The 20,627-nt window shown below is 48.9% G+C and overlaps 1 protein-coding gene across 1 annotated transcript; it reads left to right on the top strand.

The window, feature by feature from the left end:
- The first annotated feature begins 10,020 nt into the window (after window positions 1-10,020).
- Window positions 10,021-18,838, top strand: LOC125945068 (uncharacterized). Its single transcript, XM_049666634.1, has 3 exons — window positions 10,021-10,230; window positions 10,351-10,443; window positions 17,483-18,838. Exons 1-3 carry the CDS (start codon window positions 10,021-10,023, stop codon window positions 18,836-18,838), a joined length of 1,659 nt encoding a protein of 552 aa, XP_049522591.1.
- Window positions 18,839-20,627: the final 1,789 nt, after the last annotated feature.

Here is a 20,627-nt window from a genome sequence, read left to right as displayed (position 1 = left end):
CATCATTTTTCTCCGAAATCTAGCCCCTATGATGAAAGCTGAAATCGGTAGGATATGAATTACCGGGCCACTCAGGGACGCTTTCGCCAACGAATGTGCCATTACGTTTAGAAATAGGCCCTAATGTCCTGGTACCCACACCAATCTAATCAAAGCTAAGTGAGGGGGCACTAACGATCTGAAAGCTCGCAAAACTGGGGAATTATCGGACGCTGTGATGGAGGAGCACAGAGATAAAGAATCCGTCACGATCACTGTGGAATGTGTTGATGTATTGAGTTTACGGAGGGCAAGAACGACAGCTAAAAATTCCGCTAGAAAGATCGGTACGAAGTCTGGGAGGCGAATAGAGAACGACCAATCAAGAATAGGATAAAATATTCCAATTCCACACTTTTCTTCATTTTGAGAAGCGTCAGTGGCAATAACTGTCTCGATCGGAACGTGCAAAAAGTAATAATTTAATATTGAGCTTAGCATGCGGTAAGATAATGCCTTTGCATTTTTAGGAAAAATATCATCATACTGAATTTTAATGGAATTGGTGTTGTAAACAACAGGACTCACCTCACGAATTTGTATGTTTATTTGATCTAGGAGAGTTTGAATAAAAATAATTTGTGGTGTGTGGAATCGCGGCCAGTACAAGCCGAAAAACAAGTCCGGCTGGGAGATGAAAACTGTTTGTGAACGCCTTATAGGGCATTCGTATAGTCTTAATTATGACTGCACAGCTAATAATCGAAACCTCGTAACAAGAGATGGCATCCTCGCTTCCAGATGCAAAACTTCATTTGCTACAAATTTAGGTAGCCCTAAACATTGTCGCAAGGCCTGCCTCTCCAGAAGAACAAGGGGGCGAAGTTTATATGCAGGAGCTCCAGAGTACAGTACGCATCCAAATTTCAATACCGGTCGAACATACATGCGGTATATTGTTAAAAGCGTTGCTCTTCGCATTCCTGATCGACTATTGCTCAGCCTACGCAGCAAGCCAACCGCACGAACACTATTTGTTGCAATATAGTCAATGTGTGCCTTCCATGACAGTGAACCGTCATATATCACGCCAAGATACTTGACTGTCTCTACTTGTGGGATAATATTTAGATGATAAGAGAGTGAAATATATATGGGGTCCGTTAATGGAAACGTTAGCACTGAGCATTTGTAAACGTTGAGACAGAGATGCATCGCATCAAGCCATCTTTCTATAGCAGACAGATATGTCTGTAATACTTGATAAAGTTTTTGGATGTCATTTGCCGATGAAAAAAACTCTATGTCATCAGCGTACACATAAGTATGTACATCATCATGACATGGGATGGAACTCATTAGAATATTATATAAGACTGGAGAAAGTACTGCCCCTTGTGGAACGCCTCTTGACTGCGCGTACCTAGCCAAAGAAATGCCGCTTTGGAAGCAATAAAATTCTCTGTTCCTTAAAAATTCTGAAATCCATACTTGAAGGTATTTTGGAAGGTTAATCTTCTGAAACTGATTGATCAATATCACATGTTCAACACTGTCATATGCTTTTGAGATATCTAGAGTGACTAATGCCGCATACTGTCTTTGGCGTCTTGCCAACTGAATACGGCTTTCAAGGTCAATATGGGCCTGCCATATAGAGCACTGTGATCCGAAACCAATTTGTTTCGGACTTAGAATCGATTGCTCATTAAGAAAATTTACGATACGAATATTGATAACTCTTTCAATCAATTTTACTAAATTTGAAGTTAACGCGATTGGCCTGATATTGTCTAATATATAGCCGTCACTCGGATTTTTAAGCAACGGAACGACCTTGGCAATTTCCCACTCCAATGGAACCCATGGCCTTCTGACGGAACAATTGATTATGTCTAATAAACATTCTTGTGATTCTTTATATAAAATTTTTAACATGGTCGTAGTGATTCCATCGGGGCCCGGAGCCGCTGATGGAAAGCTTTGTAAGAGATCTGAGAATTCAGTCTTCGAAATTTCCGTGAGATCTTCCTCAGATGGGGATAGCAATGGATCTAATAGTTGTTGGGCAGAAAAGTGACTTTCTAGCCCTCTAGCGATTACCTCCAACGAATTCTTTATTTATTCTGGAGACAAAACTGCGGATTCTGAATTTATTGGTCGCGGAATCGTTTTCTTGGCGCGTAGAAACCTAAACAGCGCGCGTTTATTGTTTGATTTAGAAAGAAATGCAAAATACTGGGTGTCGTACTCATCTTTAGCCTTCAACACTGCCCGTCTAAAAGTACCTGCATAGAATTTGTAATCCAGCCAGTTTTGAGGGCATTGATTATGTTATAGTTTTTTCCAAGCTGCCTTCCTTCGTCTGTAGTCACGCGAACAGTCTTCATTCCACCAAGGGGAAGAATTCGTTTTAACTGCCAAGATGGCCGAAAGACAATCTCTTAAATCGTCATCGTCTTCACCCAAATGGTCAACGTCATCTTTGTCCCATTGCGCGCAGTCTCGTAACAATATAATTGACCTCTCTTTATTAGGACCAAATAATATGTGCATTTTGTAATTCAAAAACGCTTCAAAGTTTAATTTGTTTTGGAGTGCGCAACAGCGGTTTGTGAAGTTCAATACAAGGAGAAATGGCGGACGTAAACAGCTGTTCGCAGGTGGTCGTTCAGCGCTTTGTGCTGTCTCGTGTGTGTTTTATGTCTGTGTCGTTCTTCCTGCGGTACAACAAATTACAAGAGGACCTATCAACAAGCCCCTATAGCTGTTGTCATCGCGTATGCAGTATTCGGAATTCGGCTGCAGCGAAGTCGTCATGTCAACGCAGAGACCCTCGCGCTACCCGTGCTTAACGTCAGCTTCTGAAAAACGGATGTGTGTGTATTGCTCGTGATTGCGCATAAGCGGTTCCTGCTCCTAGCAATATTCTTGCACCAAACTTAGCAGCAAGCACCAACCCAAAAGCTCGCGTCTGCCCCTGAAGGAAGCCGCAAATGATCTGTCTGTAATTACTGAACGTGCAATGGAATTTGTGTTGGGAACGTTAATCTTAGCGCCAGGCTGGTTCGTCCGTCTCGGCGCGTGTGCTGTAATTATTCATACAAGTGCTCTCTGAATATTTCGAAAGGCGTAAAAGCCGACACCACATTTTTTTAGGAGCTGGAGTCATTGTGTACGTAGTATCGTATCATTCTGACAGATATGGGTGTCGTCTATTTTTTCGTCCTGTTTCTTGCGCTGTTAGTGTGCTGTGAATCTGTATCAAGGAGCTTGAGTTCATATGCTGCAGTACGCAGCGCAGCCGCGTAGCCCCACGGCTACCATTAAAATACCTTGTTAGGAGTACATTTGTTTGTTTAATAACAAAATCGAACGCTAAAATTTTGTGTTCATAGTGACAAGTGCAAAGTAAGAAGCTATCGAAACTATCCACTGATAGCATACGTATGCTTCTACCTGCTTGAGCACATTATCTTAAAAGTGAGGCTGAAAACCCCAGATAACCAAAAACGTATGCAACTGGAGGAGTGGCACTACGGTTCCTTTCCTGGAAATGAAAGCCAGCATCCCAGTCTCTTAAGCTAGTCATGTACTTAACCTATATTAGACTAATGTTAGAGCATGCTAACTGGAGCCACCTTAAACTAGATTATTTCACCAAAATAAGAAAGTGCAAGGAAAACGTCAAGGTACAATCTAATGTGGTACTCCCGAACCGATTGTATTAACAAAACTTTATGCCTCCCTGAATTGCCTGCGTTAACCCAATGCTGAAAACAGGGGAAGCTGATTCCCTTTCTGGGGGCGCTGCGGTCGCTGACGGGAGCAGGCGTGTGTCACATCGGCTCCGTCTTTTTCGATGTTCCGCTGGCCAAGTTTTCGAGGTACGACGATTTCAAGCACATCATCAGATTCGTGAAGTAGCCCAGAATCGACTGCTACCAAGCTTCGAGGTGGGAACCGATTTTGGACAATTTTATTGGACTTTTTCTGTTCACCCCACTACGTGCGGAGCTAACCCTAGCGAGGAGTAGGGCCCGGTAGGCCTTGCCGGCCTACGTGCCAGGCGGACATGGCGGACTCCCGTATGGAAGAGGAGAACAGCGAGGAGGATTTCGGTTGGCTAGTGGCTACCGGCCGACGATCCCGTGCTGGAAAGAAGAGCAGCGACGCGGCCAGCGCGACGCCAAGTAAGTCGTAAGCGTCCGGCGGAGACGCCGCTATCGTGCTACGAAGATAGCGCCAACCTTTCCCTTTCTTCACGAACCACTTACTACTACGACGATCCCGTGCTGGAAAGAAGAGCAGCGACGCGGCCAACGCGACGCCAAGTAACTCACAAGCGTCCGGCGGAGACGCCGCTACCAGCGGCACCAAGAGACCCGCCACCAAGACAGGTGCGATCAAGAATCGTATAGTCAAGGCCTCGAGGATGCCCCAACTGCCCGAGGAGTATCGCAAGATTATAATCAGGCCACGAGGAGGACTAAATTTGAGCAAAGTAAGCACCACCGCTATTGGAACTGCAGTAATCGAGGCTTCAGGCCTAACGGCAGAGCAAGCAAGTGAAGACGTGGTGTGTCCCAACTTCACGCAAAATATTGACACGTATATATGTTTATCTTTCACCGGTGGCCGCCTTCCACCGGCTAACAAATGTTAAACGTTATCGCTCGGCGCAGGACGCGCCTGTATCGGAAGTTTCTAGAACGTTATCGATGCTTCTTTCCATTGCCTGTTTTCACCGACGCTTCTGTTATCTGATTGCATGACTGACGCGAATTGTCTAGAACTTTCTGGAAGACACGCGGGCATCAGGGATTAATCTAGAACCTTCGATGACTCAGGTATAAAAGCCGACGCGTGTCGCCGCTGATCAGATTTTCGACGACCGCCGACTGTGTTCGCCGCTTTCGTTGTGCTTTTAGTGTAGCTTGCTTTTGTGGGCACAGGTTCGCCCAATAAAGAATCAGTTTCTTCTTACACAGTTTTACGACTGTTTACTTCAGCGTCACTACTACGTGACATCTGGTGGAGGTGCGGCCAAGACTGTCGCCGAATTTCTTTCCGAGGCTACAACGATCGAGAAGACGCTTGAAATGCGCGTCAGGCAATACAACCGCCGTGCCCTGACCAACTACGCCGACGCTCAAGCGCTAGGCGCCGACGACCGGCGCGAGACCATCAGAGCGGTCGTTCGCGAGGAGCTGCATAAGCTCTTTCCCAGGTCGCAGCCTCACGTGGCATCTATCGCCGACGTCGTCAAAGACGAAGTTCAGCGCTCACTTGGAGTTCCCGATGTGCAGCCACAATCGCCGCAACCCCAGCCGGAAGCGCTGACCTACGCCGCCGTCGCCCGTCGTCAAGGCCCCCCTCCGCGCTCGCGCCAGGGCCCCGTAACGCCGCAGTTCCGTCGTCCACCGCCGCCGCCGCCAGCACGCCCGCCCGTCGCCCAGCGCAGCTACCAGAGGAAGACGGACATTTGGCGCGCCCCCGACCACCGCCCGCTCTGCTATCACTGTGGGGAAGCCGGCCATGTCTACCGCCGATGCCCATACCGCGAGATGGGCCTACGAGGGTTCGCCGTCAACGCGCCGCGTCCACAGCTTGGCGAGAGACCACGTGACATCGCCGACTACCTCGCCGGAGCCCAGTGGCAACCACGACGACCCTCACGCTCGCCGTCACCGGGCCGCTACATCTCGCCGCATCGCCGTCAGTACACCGGTCCCACCCGGGGCCGATCTCCGAGCCCTTACCCGGGAAACTAAAGGCAGCAACCGATGGAGGTGCGGTTGCTGTACGACGCAATGCCGAAGATCCTCCGCCGCCGACGACGACGACGATTCACGAATCATCACGACGAGATATCAGCATGCCGCCTAGCAACAGCCTTGACAGCACTTCGCCGCAGAAAGAAGACCTGCCGACGCGACGTAGCAGCAGCAGAGCAAGCCGACGCAGCCGTGATCCGACGCCAGGAATTAACCGCAACGCCAGACGCCGGTCTACCGATCTAGACGTGCTCATCGATGGCCATAACGTCACCGCTCTCGTCGACACTGGAGCCGACTATTCCGTCTTCAGTGGCCCGTTCGCCGCCAAGTTGAAGAAGGTGAAAACAGCCTGGCAAGGACCCGATATCCGGAAAGCAGGAGGCCACCTAATAACGCCGACTGGAATCTGCACAGCGCGAGTCACGGTAAACAACCGCACTTACCCGGCGAGCTTCGTAATCCTGCAGCACTGCTCCAGGGATGTCATCCTAGGCATGGACTTTCTAAATCAACACGGTGCAGTCATCGACTTAAGGTCCAAGTCGATAACGCTTTCAACGCACAACGCGATACCACCGGATACAAGCATAAGTTACCATGCCTTGAATGTGCTTGAAGAACAAGTCACCGTTCCGCCTCGCTCCAGCGTAATGATTTCCGTCGGTACCGTAGTGCCTGCAGACATGGAGGGCGTCATCGAGGGCGATCATCACTTACTGCTCGACCGTGAAATTTGCGTCGCTAGAGGCATAGCTGAGCTACGTGCAGGGAAGGCAAGGGTGATGCTCACGAACTTCAGCCCCGAATACAAGCACATCAACAAAGGCACCACGGTCGCCTACATCGACGAAATAGTACAAGCCAGCAGTGCGTTCGCCTTCACGGATTCCAGTGCACCTTCAACGACGACTATAGTACCTGAACCAACTTTCGACGTCAATCAGAACCTTCCCATGCACAAGAAAGAACAACTAAAGGCTCTGCTCCTGCAATACGAGGACTGCTTCTTGTCGTCGTCAAAAGTTCGACAAACCCCTGTCGCCAAGCATCGCATCATAACCGACGAAAATGTCCGGCCACTCCGTCAGAGCCCGTACCGAGTTTCGGCGCGCGAACGCGAGGCCATAAGGCAACAAGTCGACGAAATGCTACGCGACGACATTATCCAGCCGTCCAAGAGTCCGTGGGCGTCCCCCGTGGTGTTAGTGAAGAAGAAGGATGGAACCCTACGTTTCTGCGTCGATTATCGTCGCCTCAACAAAATCACGAAGAAGGACGTATACCCCCTCCCACGGATTGACGACGCCTTGGATCGACTCTACAACGCCAAGTATTTTTCTTCGATGGACCTCAAAACCGGCTACTGGCAAATCGAAGTCGACGAGAGGGACCGGGAGAAGACTGCGTTTATAACACCAGACGGATTGTTCGAGTTCAAGGTCATGCCGTTTGGTCTTTGCTCGGCGCCTGCCACTTTCCAACGTGTCATGGATACAGTACTGGAGGGCTTGAAGTGGCAGACTTGCCTCGTCTATTTGGACGACGTCGTTGTGTTTGCCTCAAGCTTCGAGGAACACCTCCGGCGCCTTGAAACAGTTCTTCAAGCAATCAAGACCTCCGGACTCACGTTGAAGCCAGAAAAGTGCCGCTTCGCATATGAGGAGCTCTTATTTTTGGGCCACGTCGTCAACAACTCTGGAGTGCGCCCCGACCCTCAGAAAACTGCGGCCATCTCCAACTTTCCTCCGCCCGCTGACAAGAAGGCAGTGCGTAGATTTCTTGGACTGTGCGCCTATTACAGGCGCTTCGTCAAGAATTTTTCACGAATCGCTGAGCCACTGACGTATCTCACGAAGGCCGACGTCGAGTTCAAGTGGGAGACGCCGCAAGTCGAAGCATTTGAAGAACTGAAGCGACGCCTGCAATCGCCGCCAATACTTGCGCATTTCGACGAAAATGCCGATACCGAAGTCCACACCGACGCAAGCAGCGTAGGACTCGGCGCCGTGCTTGTGCAGAGGACTGACGGACTAGAAAGAGTTGTAAGTTACGCTAGCCGGTCGCTATCGAAGGCGGAAGCAAATTATTCCACAACAGAAAAGGAGTGCCTCGCCATCATCTGGGCTACGTCAAAGTTTCGCCCCTACCTCTATGGCAGGCCATTTAAAGTTGTAAGCGACCACCACGCCTTGTGTTGGCTAGCTAACTTAAAGGATCCTTCAGGTCGCCTCGCACGATGGAGCCTGAGACTTCAAGCATTCGACATCACCGTCTACAAATCCGGGCGAAAGCACGCTGACGCCGATTGTTTGTCTCGCGCCCCCGTCGAACCGCCGCCACAAGACGACCAGGATGATGACACTTTCTTGGGACCCATCAGTGCCGACGAATTCGCCGAACAACAGCGAGCCGACCCGGAACTAAGGAGCCTTGTAGACTACCTGGAAGGCAAGACCGTCATTGTGCCGAAGGCGTTCAGGCGAGGATTGGCGTCGTTCTTCTTGCAAAACGACATTCTCCTAAAGAAGAACTTCTCGCCTCTCCGAGCCAACTACCTCCTCGTGGTACCCTCAGCATTGCGTCCAGAGGTTCTGCAAGCTCTCCATGACGACCCAACGGCTGGACATCTCGGTTTTTCCCGCACTCTCGCGAGGATACAAGAAAAATACTACTGGCCTCGCCTCTCTGCTGACGTCGCCCATTACGTAAGGACATGCCGAGACTGTCAGCGACGCAAAACACCGCCGACAAGACCAGCCGGGCTTCTACAGCCGATCGAGCCACCTCACCGACCGTTCCAGCAGATCGGGATGGACTTACTGGGGCCTTTTCCGACGTCGACGTCCGGGAATAAATGGATCATCGTAGCTACGGACTACCTAACCCGCTACGCCGAAACAAAAGCCTTGCCCAAAGGCAGTGCCGACGAGGTAGCCCGATTCTTCGTTGAGAACATCCTCCTGCGTCACGGTGCCCCGGAAGTCCTCATCACCGACAGAGGTACGGCCTTCACGGCTGAACTAACTCAAGCCATCCTGCGATACAGCCAGACAAGCCATCGCCGCACCACCGCCTACCACCCGCAGACGAATGGCCTCACCGAGCGCCTAAATAAGACCATCGCCGACATGCTGGCTATGTACGTCGACGTCGAACACAAGACGTGGGATGCCATCCTTCCGTACGTGACCTTCGCATACAACACGGCCGTGCAAGAAACGACGCACATGGCGCCGTTCAACCTGGTCTATGGAAGGAACCCGGCAACGACGCTTGACGCTATGCTACCGGACGTCGCTGAAGAAGAAAATCTCGACGTTGCCACCTATTTGCAGCGTGCCGAAGAAGGTCGACAGCTCGCCCGCCTGCGCATCAAGAACCAGCAGAGAACCGACAGCCGACACTACAATCTTCGACGACGCTACGTCGAGTACCAGCCCGGAGACCGTGTTTGGGTCTGGACTCCGATACGCCGACGAGGACTTAGCGAGAAACTCTTACGTCGCTATTTCGGACCATATAAGATCATCCGACGTATTGGCGCACTGGACTATGAGGTCGTGCCAGACGGCATTTCGCAATCACAGCGGCGCCGCGCACGACCCGAAGTCATCCATGTGGTGCGTCTTAAGCCTTTCTACGCCCTCTGACGAACTTAGGTACTTTGTTACTTTATTTTTTTTTCTTTCTTTATTACGCGTGGTTTTGTTTACGCTTTCACATTTGTTTGTAGCATCGGGACGATGCTTTTTAAGGGGAGGGTATTGACACGTATATATCTTTATCTTTCACCGGTGGCCGCCTTCCACCGGCTAACAAATGTTAAACGTTATCGCTCGGCGCAGGACGCGCCTGTATCGGAAGTTTCTAGAACGTTATCGATGCTTCTTTCCATTGCCTGTTTTCACCGACGCTTCTGTTATCTGATTGCATGACTGACGCGAATTGTCTAGAACTTTCTGGAAGACACGCGGGCATCAGGGATTAATCTAGAACCTTCGATGACTCAGGTATAAAAGCCGACGCGTGTCGCCGCTGATCAGATTTTCGACGACCGCCGACTGTGTTCGCCGCTTTCGTTGTGCTTTTAGTGTAGCTTGCTTTTGTGGGCACAGGTTCGCCCAATAAAGAATCAGTTTCTTCTTACACAGTTTTACGACTGTTTACTTCAGCGTCACTACTACGTGACATTATCTTGGTGGTCAGCACGCCTGAACCAGACCATGCGACAAGGTACGTCAGAATCACGTCATTCACAATCATGGAATCGGAGTACGAAGTCAATGCGTACGAGTCGGCCCCGCACGCCACGTGCAAAGGGGTGATTAGACGAGTCGACATCAGGGACTCCCAGTCTACTATTACAAGGAATATTGTGTATGACCGCAACCCGCTCGCTTTGGCAGCCAAGCGCATCAAGACGTCGGGCTCAGTCATCGTCCTCTTCGATGGACTGAAAGTGCCAAACTTTGTGCGCTACGGACCGACTTTGTTGAGATATTATCTCTTCAGGAAACAATTTGATGTGTGCTTCACTTGTGGTAGGGTAGGACACCGCCCAGACGTGTGCCCCACGCCGGACTCTTTTCAGTGTAGAGGGTGTGGAGCCCTCAACCCACCAAATGACCACGTTTGCACGCCCAAGTGCAAGTTCTGCGGAGGAGACCACCCCACCGGAGACAAGGTGTGCAAGCATAGATTTCAAACACCCTACGTGGTACGGGCTCGCCGAAGGGAACGCGCCCGGTCGCGATCGGCCACGAGGGAGAGAAGTTGCTCTAAGTCGGGAGGAGCGCAGGTACGCTTAGAAGACGGAACACCTGGTGCCAACCCGACAGTTGGGACCACCTGGGCGGATAAAGTCAAAGGTACGGTGAAAATCGCTGGTGGCGCCGCCACGCCGGTGGTGACTGAAAGCAATGATGCCAGAATAGAACAATTGATTAGGGAGGTAAACTCTTTGCGGAAAGCTAACGAAGAGCTGACCAAACAGGTGGTAGAACTCAAAAAGAAGGCACAGCCGAGCCCTGCCAGCGTAGCAGTAGCCAGTCCAGTAAGTCAAAGCAACGAACCAAGCGAGGGAGACAGCTCCCCCGCCCCGAAAAAAAGAGCAGTAAGCCCCGAAACTGACGCGGTTTCCTCAGTCCTCAGCGAGCTGAAAGAGGTAATTAAATAAATTAGAGAGACGACGGAAAGGACTAACTTTAAAGTGGATAAACTATGGAAATGGAGGTTAATGGCCGAACAGAGATTCAAGAAACTAGAAACGAGATGCGATGACGACGAATTCTTGCCCTCAGACTCAGAAAGCGTTAAATCGCTCCCCGGAACGTCAGGGATCGCTCCAAAGAGAACGATCGCCGGTAATAGCAAAATGAATCCATCCAATAATCATGGATAGCGCCCACAGTTTTAGTGCGTGGCAGTGGAATTGTCGCGTATTCCTCAACAAGAAGGTATTGCTGCACCAATTAATTAGATCAATGGGGGTCAAACCAAAAGTAATTATGCTGCAGGAAACTTTAGCGTGCGAAGTCAAGCTAACCGGGTACAAATCGGTATGTAGATAAAAGATTGCGGGAGGGGATTGGCAACCCTCGTTGACAAAAAAGTACCCTTTATCGAACGCGATATTCTTCTCGGATTGAGTAAAATCGAGTATGCTCTAGTAGAAATCGTGCTCAAAAGGCACAAGGGCCGGGCGCAGAGTATCTTCTTCCTAAAAATTTACAGCAGCCCCACCGACAAGAAACAAAGCTTTAGGGCACTTTTCAACAAGGCACTTGCAGTCGCAAAGAGCTCCCCGCTCATCAACGGAGGGGAATTTAATGCCCCCTACCACGCGTGGGGATACGCTTGGAATACAAAGAAAGGCGAGGGGATATGGAACCTTGCCACGGACCTGGGACTGTGCCTGATCACCGATCCGGCTTTCCCCACCCCCTGTGGCACGTCCACGTGCAGGGACTCTACACCCGACCTCACTTTTGTCAACAACTCGAAACAAGCTAGTTGGGAAAACTCTGGCACCGATCTAGGCAGCGACCACTATATAATACACATAGGTATAGGCATGCCGAAACAAGAGACTAGAACCTTTCGGTGCACAGACTGGGACCTTTTTAGGATAGTTAGAGCGAAGAGACTAGAATCGAAACCGATAGAAGCGGGCAGACAGTCTTTCAAGACCTGGGTCAACCAGCTCGAAGAGGACCTCAGGGAGGCCACTAAAGAAATTAAGACCGAAGAAAACATAGAGAGCATAGACAGTAGGCTCGCGCATCTGTTCGAGGCCAAACAATCCATCCTGCAAAGATGGAAAACGCAAAGACTGAACCGAAGGCTCAGGAAAAAGATAGCTTTGCTAAACAGACAGATCGAGGAGCATTCGAGAACACTCACGGAACAACAGTGGGACGAAGTTTGCCATCTGGCAGACGGCAGAATCAAGCATGGGGGCAGTTGGAACCTCCTCAAACACCTATTGAACGAAAGCGAAACTAAGTCAAACAAGCGAACGGCAATTGCAAAACTAGTACATCAGGTCAGCCAGTACAGTACTCTAGAGGTAGTCATGAGACAGCTAGCGGAAAATTATCTCCCTCTCAAACAACCGGGCGATAGCGACGAACGCGTAGAGTACTTGGGAGGACCGTGCGAGGAAATGGACCGCGATTTCACCGAGGGTGAAGTACGGGCCGCACTCCATGGTCTCTTTAGTAGATCGGCAGCCGGACCCGACGGTATTACCAATAAACTCTTAATGAATCTAGACGACGCCTCGATCACTTTCTTGACGGGTCATTTCAACGAGTTGTGGAGAAATGGAGACTATCCAGAGGAATGGAAGATGGCCAACACCATTCTCATACCCAAACCGGGCAAACCGCTCAATCTGGATATCCTCCGTCCAATCTCTCTTACATCGTGCCTAGGTAAAGCTATGGAGCACGTTATTCTCAACAGACTCGCTAGATACGTCGAGCAAAACGACATACTCCCGTATAACCTGATCGGTTTCCGCCCCGGTCTATCGACTCAAGACGCCATGCTCCTGATCAAACACCAGTTCATACAAGTTAGCCCGGTGCACGCGAGAGCGCTCCTGGGACTAGACGTCGAAAAAGCTTTTGATGGCATAGAGCACAAGGCCATCTTCGAGGTCCTCTCCGAGCTGGGGTTGGGCGAGAGGATTTTCAGCGTAGTGAAGGCGTTTCTCGGCGGTAGGCAAGCGAGCCTCACGCTAGGTGAACTAAATTCGAAGGTGATGAATCTGGGAAACAGGGGCACCCCGCAGGGGGCCGTGCTCTCGCCCATGTTATTTAATCTAGCAATGACCAGAGTCGCGAGGAAACTGGAGCGTATAGAAGGTATACACTTTGCCATATACGCCGATGACATAACAATATGGAGCGCCAAAGGTAACGTAGGCCAAACGGAGACTAGACTGCAGGAGAGCATACACATCGTGGAAAGCACACTAGGCGAGATGGGACTAAACTGTTCGGCGGCAAAATCGGAGCTTTTGGTCCTAAAACATCGAGGCAGTTGTCGAGAACCCAGTAGCTGCGTCCCCGGGGAGGAACCCAAGGCTATCTTACGCAGTCACGATGGATCCGCGATCAAGCAGGTCGAAAAGATTAGAGTTTTAGGCTTCCACATAGCAGCGGGAGGTACCAACCACAATGCCATTCAACACATTTCAAACAAAACGGACCAAGTCATCAGGTTACTAAGGAGAATCACCAACAGACACAGGGGCCTGGGTGAGGACAGCGCTCTAAGGCTAGTGCACGCCTTCGCTCTCTGTCACTTCACCTACGTGGCAGGTCTACTCAAATGGTCGCAGGCCGAGCTGAACAAGCTCAACACTATGATCAGAAGTTAGTCAAGGCTACCCTAGGTATACCCAACAGCACCTCGAACGTGAAGCTCATGAACCTAGGCGTACGCAATACGATAGAAGAGATGGCGGAAGCGCAACAGATGGCGCAGCAGGAAAGACTGACGAAAACGCGAGCGGGCAGGCTTATACTCAAAGCAATAGGGACAGACCCCAATAGATCGAGGAACCTGAAGGAGGCCGAGGTAGAGTTGAGCGCGGACCTTAGAGACCGGATCAGAACCACCCCCCTCCCGAGAAACATGCACGCAGAACACAGTGTTAGCAGGAGAAAAGCGAGAGCGAAAGCTTTGTTGAAAGAAATTGAACAGCTAGGACAACAGGCGGCCCTCGCAGACGCTGCCTGGGTCAAAGGCAAAGAGGCCTACACGGCCGTGGTGGTCGACAGCCAGGGAGAGGTACGGGACGCCGTCACCATCTTCACTAAGGATTCCACGGTAGCGGAGCAAGCCGCGATTGCTCTAGCCATCAGGAACCGTAAATGGTCTTTCATTTATAGCGATTCAAAAGCAGCAATTAAGAGCTTTGACAAAGGCTATGTCGCTGGGACTGCGGCTGAAATTATCGACAAGGTAGAAACTATCAAAACTGAAATCCGCTGTTTCCTGCACATATGGGACAAGTGGACGAGGCTCGGCTCAACCTCAACGAGGTGACGAGTGACCTGGCACGAGGACTTGCTTGCCGTGCCGGTCAGAACCGAACCGACGCCCACTACCATTCCGGGGATCATAAAGATCATTTACTAACTTACAACGACATAACTAAGTACTACTACTTGGGGCGTATGCAATTCCCACTGCCACACGAAAAGTTGAACAGGGCTCAGGCAGTCACGCTACGTTCACTGCAAACCGGGACGTACCCAACTCCCTATTTCGTAAATAAAATTCACCCCGAACGAGAAATTAGGAAAGAATGTAACGTGTGAAGGCATCATTGAAATCAGACACATGCTGGCGGGCCGTCCCGCGACTCTCGCCGACCCCGACGAAAAATGGCTTTACTGGCACAAGACGATGTCAAGCTCTTCTTATCAAGATCAACTACGGGCTGTCCAGAGGGTCCACGATTGCGCCATAAGGCTCGGACTGACGGTGCCGACGTGGACGCGGCCCGCCTCGCTCTGAGAAAACCAAGCTTCAGGACTTTACTAAAGTTTTGTGAATGATCGAATGATTCGCTTTCTTGCTATTGAAAAGCTGCTAGAGTCTCAATAACAGACTACTTATGTTCTGAGGGAAAGTGAGGGGAACTGACAATATCTCTAAGCTTTTGCATGAGCTTTCACCTAGAACAAGAATGGAATAAAAATATTTACATTTGCAAGCCTCAGAATCCAAACATTCTCAATATTTGAGGAGCCACATTAAATTTTTGAGATATAGACAATAAAAAGTGTGCCTAAGTACAAGTACACACTGAACACACTTGAGTGGTTGAGTGGCCAGCTGCGAATGCAAATGCGTCCATAGCTGCTACATCGAGGTTACTGCTAGGTTGCACATGTGTTTCTCCTATAGCCCATGTACCTGGCAAGGGGAATGGTTACACGTAGTTCCATTGCAGCATTGGCCTGTGCTTTTTTTTCTTTCAATAGGTGGTGGCTAGCTGATTCCGTCTGTTTATGCATTTATCATTTCTGTGCATCTTATGTGCATGTGTTTGTATCATGTTCTGATACAAACACATGCACATGATGCACATGCACAGGAGTGGGCGAGTGTGATGAGCAGGTTCTTTTGTGTTAATGTTTTCTGGCGGTTCTCTGAGGCGGAGCCTCCCAGAACCCAATCGAGGTCAAAGCCGTTTGTTGAGAAACACACACACAAACTTTTAATAATTAAAACTAGAACGAAAAGAAAACTATAAACCAAACACACAAAGATAATATGAAAACATGTAGCTAGAACGCTTAATGATACCGGGCAAGTTCGAGCAGGAAGCAGGCATGTGCGCGTGCTATAGTCTCGACGCGGAGCAGCGGAGACGAGACGACGAGATAAGCCAGAAACATTAACACAAAAGAACCTGCTCATCACAAATTGGCGTCCGCTGGACAGGACAAAGCCGTTTGTTTGGATTCTCTTGCTAATTCTAACAATTTAAAAACATGGCTTGCACGCGAGAGCTGTTAGCTTTAGCGGAAAGCATGGGGCTTGAGGGAGCAGAGCTAAAAGCGTGGTTCGCCGAGCGTCAGGCGCGAGCGCGAGAAGAACGCGCTTCGGAGCGAGAAGCGAAAAGAGAACAGATAGAGCGCGAGGCACGTGTTTTGCAGTTGCGTCTGAGGGTCGCGGAGGCTGAAAGGGCACGCTCACTGAGAGAGATTTGCGAGCTGGAGTCGTATGCAAGCTCTATTGAGCAAGCGTTTGACGCGGGCTCCAGACTCAGCAGTTCGAAAAATCTGTCTAGCGATTGCCCCGAACGCCGTCGCGGCCTTCCACTCGAAAAAGGCACGCAACCAGGGGACAGCCGAGAATTAAACAAGGAACGAACCAGCGTAGGTCCCGACATTAACCTCAGGGACGCTGAGGATAGTTCAGGGAGCAGACAGCAGACAGCTTCTCATGAAATCGAGGCACGCATGCGCATCTGTGCTAGAAAAAGCACCTTGGATAAAGAGGCACAAATGCCTTCAGAAAGCCCGATTGACTGGGCAACGGTGCGCAGTGGTAGTGACCTCGAAGAGGACACCACCGACAAGCAGGTACGCTTGCGAACCAGTGCAGTTGAAAGCACATCGCATAAAGAGGCGCAGATGCTTCTAGAAAGCCCGACTAATTGGGCAAAAGTTCGCAAAGCCAATGGCCTCGAAGAGTGCGAGGTGAGCGATGAAATGTCCCCCACTCTTTCGGTGTACCACTTGCGGTGGTGATAAGTGGCCTCAATAGGTTTGAAGACCACTCGAGTACCTCACCTCAAGTGAGGATAAGTCCACCTGCCTGCAATCCCGAAGGTCACATAGGCCAATGTAAAATGTACATGAGTACAGAGCTCCTTGTGAAAGAGTCCAGTGAAGACTCAAGGAAAGCGATTCGTGACTTGCGCACCAAGTCACCACTCGCGTCAGCACTTGATGTATGTAAGCTAGTTTTGCCTGATGGCTTACTTGCGGAGTTAGAGACATCGCAAGGTGATTCCACTGAGGAACACAGTGGGGGCATCTTCTCGAGTAATCTGGTAGAGGGTAGCAAAGCGACTTTGTATTCCTGTTTGTGTAATGGGGAAGCAAATCGGTCCTCTCCGTCAGCAGAAAAGGAAAGCAGTTCCGCTGAGGTGCCGTGTGCATGTTTGTGCGATGGGTCCAAAAGATTTGTGCCCGAGTGCACATATACAGAGCACATTTCGTTTAGTGCCAATGAGGCCCAGCTTATGACTTTCGAATCAATTCAACACCTGAGTCAGGTCATTCAGGGGTCCTCGTATGTGCGTTTCCCAAGATGCAAGAAATTGGCCCCAGTGCGGTTCTCACGAACGCAGAAAAGACGCGCGGTTCGTCTCATCTGGGACGCGATAACCTAAGAAGCTAATCAATAACCAGTTGCCATCTCAGGATTTTGACCTTGAAGAATAGAGGACGTTCTAGCTACATGTTTTCATGGTATATTTGTGTGTTTGTTTTTATGGGTTAATTTTCGTTTCTAGCTTCATTAAAAGTTTGTGTGTGTGTTTCCCGACAAACGGCTTTGTCCTCGATTGGGTTCTGGGAGGCTCCGCCTCAGAGAACCGCCAGAAACATTAACACAAAAGAACCTGCTTATCACAGCGAGATCACAGTAGCACTAGTGGGATGCTGAACCGCTTTCTGCTCTTTACGCAGTTTTTGGCCTACTTTGCCGATCCTGTCCCTGGCCGGACCGGATTTCTTTGCCCCGATACCAATGACACCGACAACCCTTCTTGGACTACGTTTCAGCACGTGGATAACTCGGCTAGTAAGGGCATGGGCGGCCCTATCTACTTCACTGAAGATAGCTCTGGCCTGTTCATCGACTCGTCGGCCGATAGTCTGCGTCCCATCACCTTTGGTGACGTCATCCTGGGTCCTCCAATCACCGGCAAGTCCGGCATGGTGACTTCCCCAGCTGAACATATAAAAGCGTCGTCGACAGTTGCCTTCTTCAGTGGGCGAGATCACAGCAGCACTAGTGGGATGCTGAACCGCTGTCTGCTCTTTACGCAGGTAGGTTACCTCAAGAACGCCAAATGCATTCGTTCTGATAATCGCTTTAGGCTGCTGTTTTCTCGCCCACACAATTCTATATTTGCTTATGATTTTGTATCTCTGTGCTCTGACCTAATTTACTCCGTCAGCAGTCTCCTCTTGAGTGGTGATGTGGAACTGAATCGGGGGCCTCCTAAGCCAATTAAGACTAAAGAATGCCCGGTGACTGATATTCGTTTGCGAAGCTCATCCACTACCGATGAAACGAGTACCACAGATGCCAAGGATGTTGACTTGTCTTCTGTGGCACAAATGCTTGCCGAATTAATTAAGGGCCAGCAACATATATCACAAGAAATAGCAGATATCAAGGACTTTCATCAGGCTGTTAAATCAAGGTTTGATGCCTTAGAGACACGTGTCGCCGCATTAGAATCACTTCCAACCACACTTCCTTCGATCGGAAACAATGGTAAAGTGAATAATGAAATTCAACAGCTACAAATCAAAATCGACCAACTTGCTTTGCGTAATGATGATCTAGAAAACCGATATCGCCGTAATAACTTGTTGCTGCATGGCTTGACTGAGTCACCTGATGAAACTCACGATCTTCTGCTATCTAACATTTCCACGTTGTTCGAAGAACAACTTGAAATCAAATGCCCGAGTATTGAGAGGTGCCACAGAATTGGTCGTAGGCATGCTGACCGCCCACGCCCCATTATCATGAAATTGCTCGACTATCGCGAGAAAACAAACGTCCTTAAAAATGGTCACAAACTTAAAGGTTCCGACTTTCGTATTTCTGAAGATTTTTCACAGCGCGTACGATCAATCAGAAAAAAGATATGGGAAGCATCTAAGCCCTATCGTGATAATGGCTCCATTGTTCACTTAAGCTTTGATCATGCATTTATCAATAAAGTTAAGTACAACTGGCACGATGATACTAACACCCTCACTAAGGTTCCTCCCCGCCCAACAAAAGTCACCACTGTTAATCCCTGACGCCTTAGTAGGCAACCACAAGAACCACTACGCGTTTTAAATGTTAATGCCAGAAGTTTGATTAACAAGTTTCCAAATTTTTTTCGCTGATTTCCGCCCATTCACCACATATTGTTGGGGTAACGGAAACATGGTTGCATGATGACATATTCGATAGTGAGATAACTCCTCCAGGTTTTACAGTTGTTAGAACTGATAGATGTCATAGAAGAGGAGGTGGCGTCGCATTATTTTTGCGGTCTGACCTTAAATTTTCAATACTCCCCAACCCACCTGATACCGAATCAGTTTGGTGTAATTTCTTTTTCGGAAACATTTCTACAGTATTTGGCGTTATCTACCGACCACCGTCATCGAACATAGATCAGCTGCTCGCTTTAACGACATTCATGCACGAGCGTATCTTGTCTTCTTCACGCGTTATCTGTCTTGGAGATTTCAATGCCCCCGGTATTTTGTGGCCATCTTTATCGCTCACCGGCTATGATGTGGAAATAAGCAAAGCGCTGTTAGATTTTTCATTATGTTTTGGTTTAAAACAAGTCGTTGACGCTAACACAAGAGGTGCTGCAGTTTTGGATTTAGTTTTTGTTAGTCCCTGCCTTTTAGATAATGGTTTCGAATGCGAAGTTACAGATGGTATTTCAGACCACAAGGCCGTTCTTGTATCCATTTCTGTTCCAGTTGGTAACAATAGTTTTGTTTATTCTACTTTTCCTGATTTTTCACGTGCCGACGACGCATCTATTATTGATCTCTTATGCGATTCTTTTGATGATTTCGAACGGCTCAGCGAATTTAATGATGTGAACTCCTTGGTGGTCTCTTTTCAAACGATTGTGACAAGCTGCATCCAGCGCTTCATCCCTTTGAAGACAAAAAAGAATAATCCTCATGTGCCCTGGATTTCACGTGACATACTTCACTTATCGCGTCGTGTTGCTAGGTTAAGGCGCTTAAAACGAAAAGGCGACCCCCTTAAAATTGCCGAGTTTAATGTCGCCAAGGAGGAACTTCGCCTCAAAAGTAATTCATCAAAAGACTTCTACTTCGGCATTACATTGCATCATTTAATGAAGAGTAACCCTCGGAAATTTTGGGCTTCAATTGTACCCAGGTCAGCCTCCCCAAATACAGTTATTATATATAATGTACCTTCCAGTGACCCTTTAATTATCGCCACCGCATTCAACGAATATTTTCAATCAGTATTCACAACTGATAACTTCGACACACCTGCATTCATTAATGACTGGCATCATTCAATTGGCGATATTACCGTGTCTCTCGAAGGTGTTTTGAATCTAATTCTGCACTTAGAAGATAAAAAATCTTGTGGCCCTGATGGCATTAACAACGCTTTTCTTGTTAGATATTGTGCTTGGACTAGCCGGTATTTGACTGTAATTTTTCAAAAGTCTTTATCTACCTCGACAGTTCCTTTGGCTTGGAAATTGGCAAAAATTCTTCCAATGCATAAATCCAGCAACAAACAGTCACCATTAAACTATCGTCCAATCTCATTAACGTCTCAATCATGTAAACTTCTTGAACATATAATCTTTAGGCATATTATGGAGTTTCTTGAAAATAATAAAATTTTGAGTGATGCCCAGCATAGTTTTCGTCGCGGACTTAGTACTATAACTCAGCTCGTAGAATTTTTGCATGACATTTCTCACGCTCTGGACAGTGGAAATCAAATTGATGCCATTTTCATAGATTTTTCCAAGGCATTCGACTCTGTTACACATTCAAAACTTCTCCATAAACTTCGCGCTATACTTAA

This window comes from Dermacentor silvarum, chromosome 4 (assembly GCF_013339745.2).
Source record: "Dermacentor silvarum isolate Dsil-2018 chromosome 4, BIME_Dsil_1.4, whole genome shotgun sequence".
Classification (NCBI taxonomy): Eukaryota; Metazoa; Arthropoda; class Arachnida; order Ixodida; family Ixodidae; genus Dermacentor; species Dermacentor silvarum.
This window is presented reverse-complemented; position numbering and strand designations above follow the sequence as displayed.

Coding starts and splice junctions, on each gene's coding strand:
- LOC125945068 (XM_049666634.1), top strand. CDS start 10,021: ATGGAATCGGAGTACGAAGTCAATGCGTACGAGTCGGCCCCGCACGCC. Junction 10,231..10,350: donor GACTGAAAGTGCCAAACTTT/GTGCGCTACGGA, acceptor GACTCTTTTCAG/TGTAGAGGGTGTGGAGCCCT. Junction 10,444..17,482: donor ACCACCCCACCGGAGACAAG/GTGTGCAAGCAT, acceptor CTCTTTACGCAG/TTTTTGGCCTACTTTGCCGA.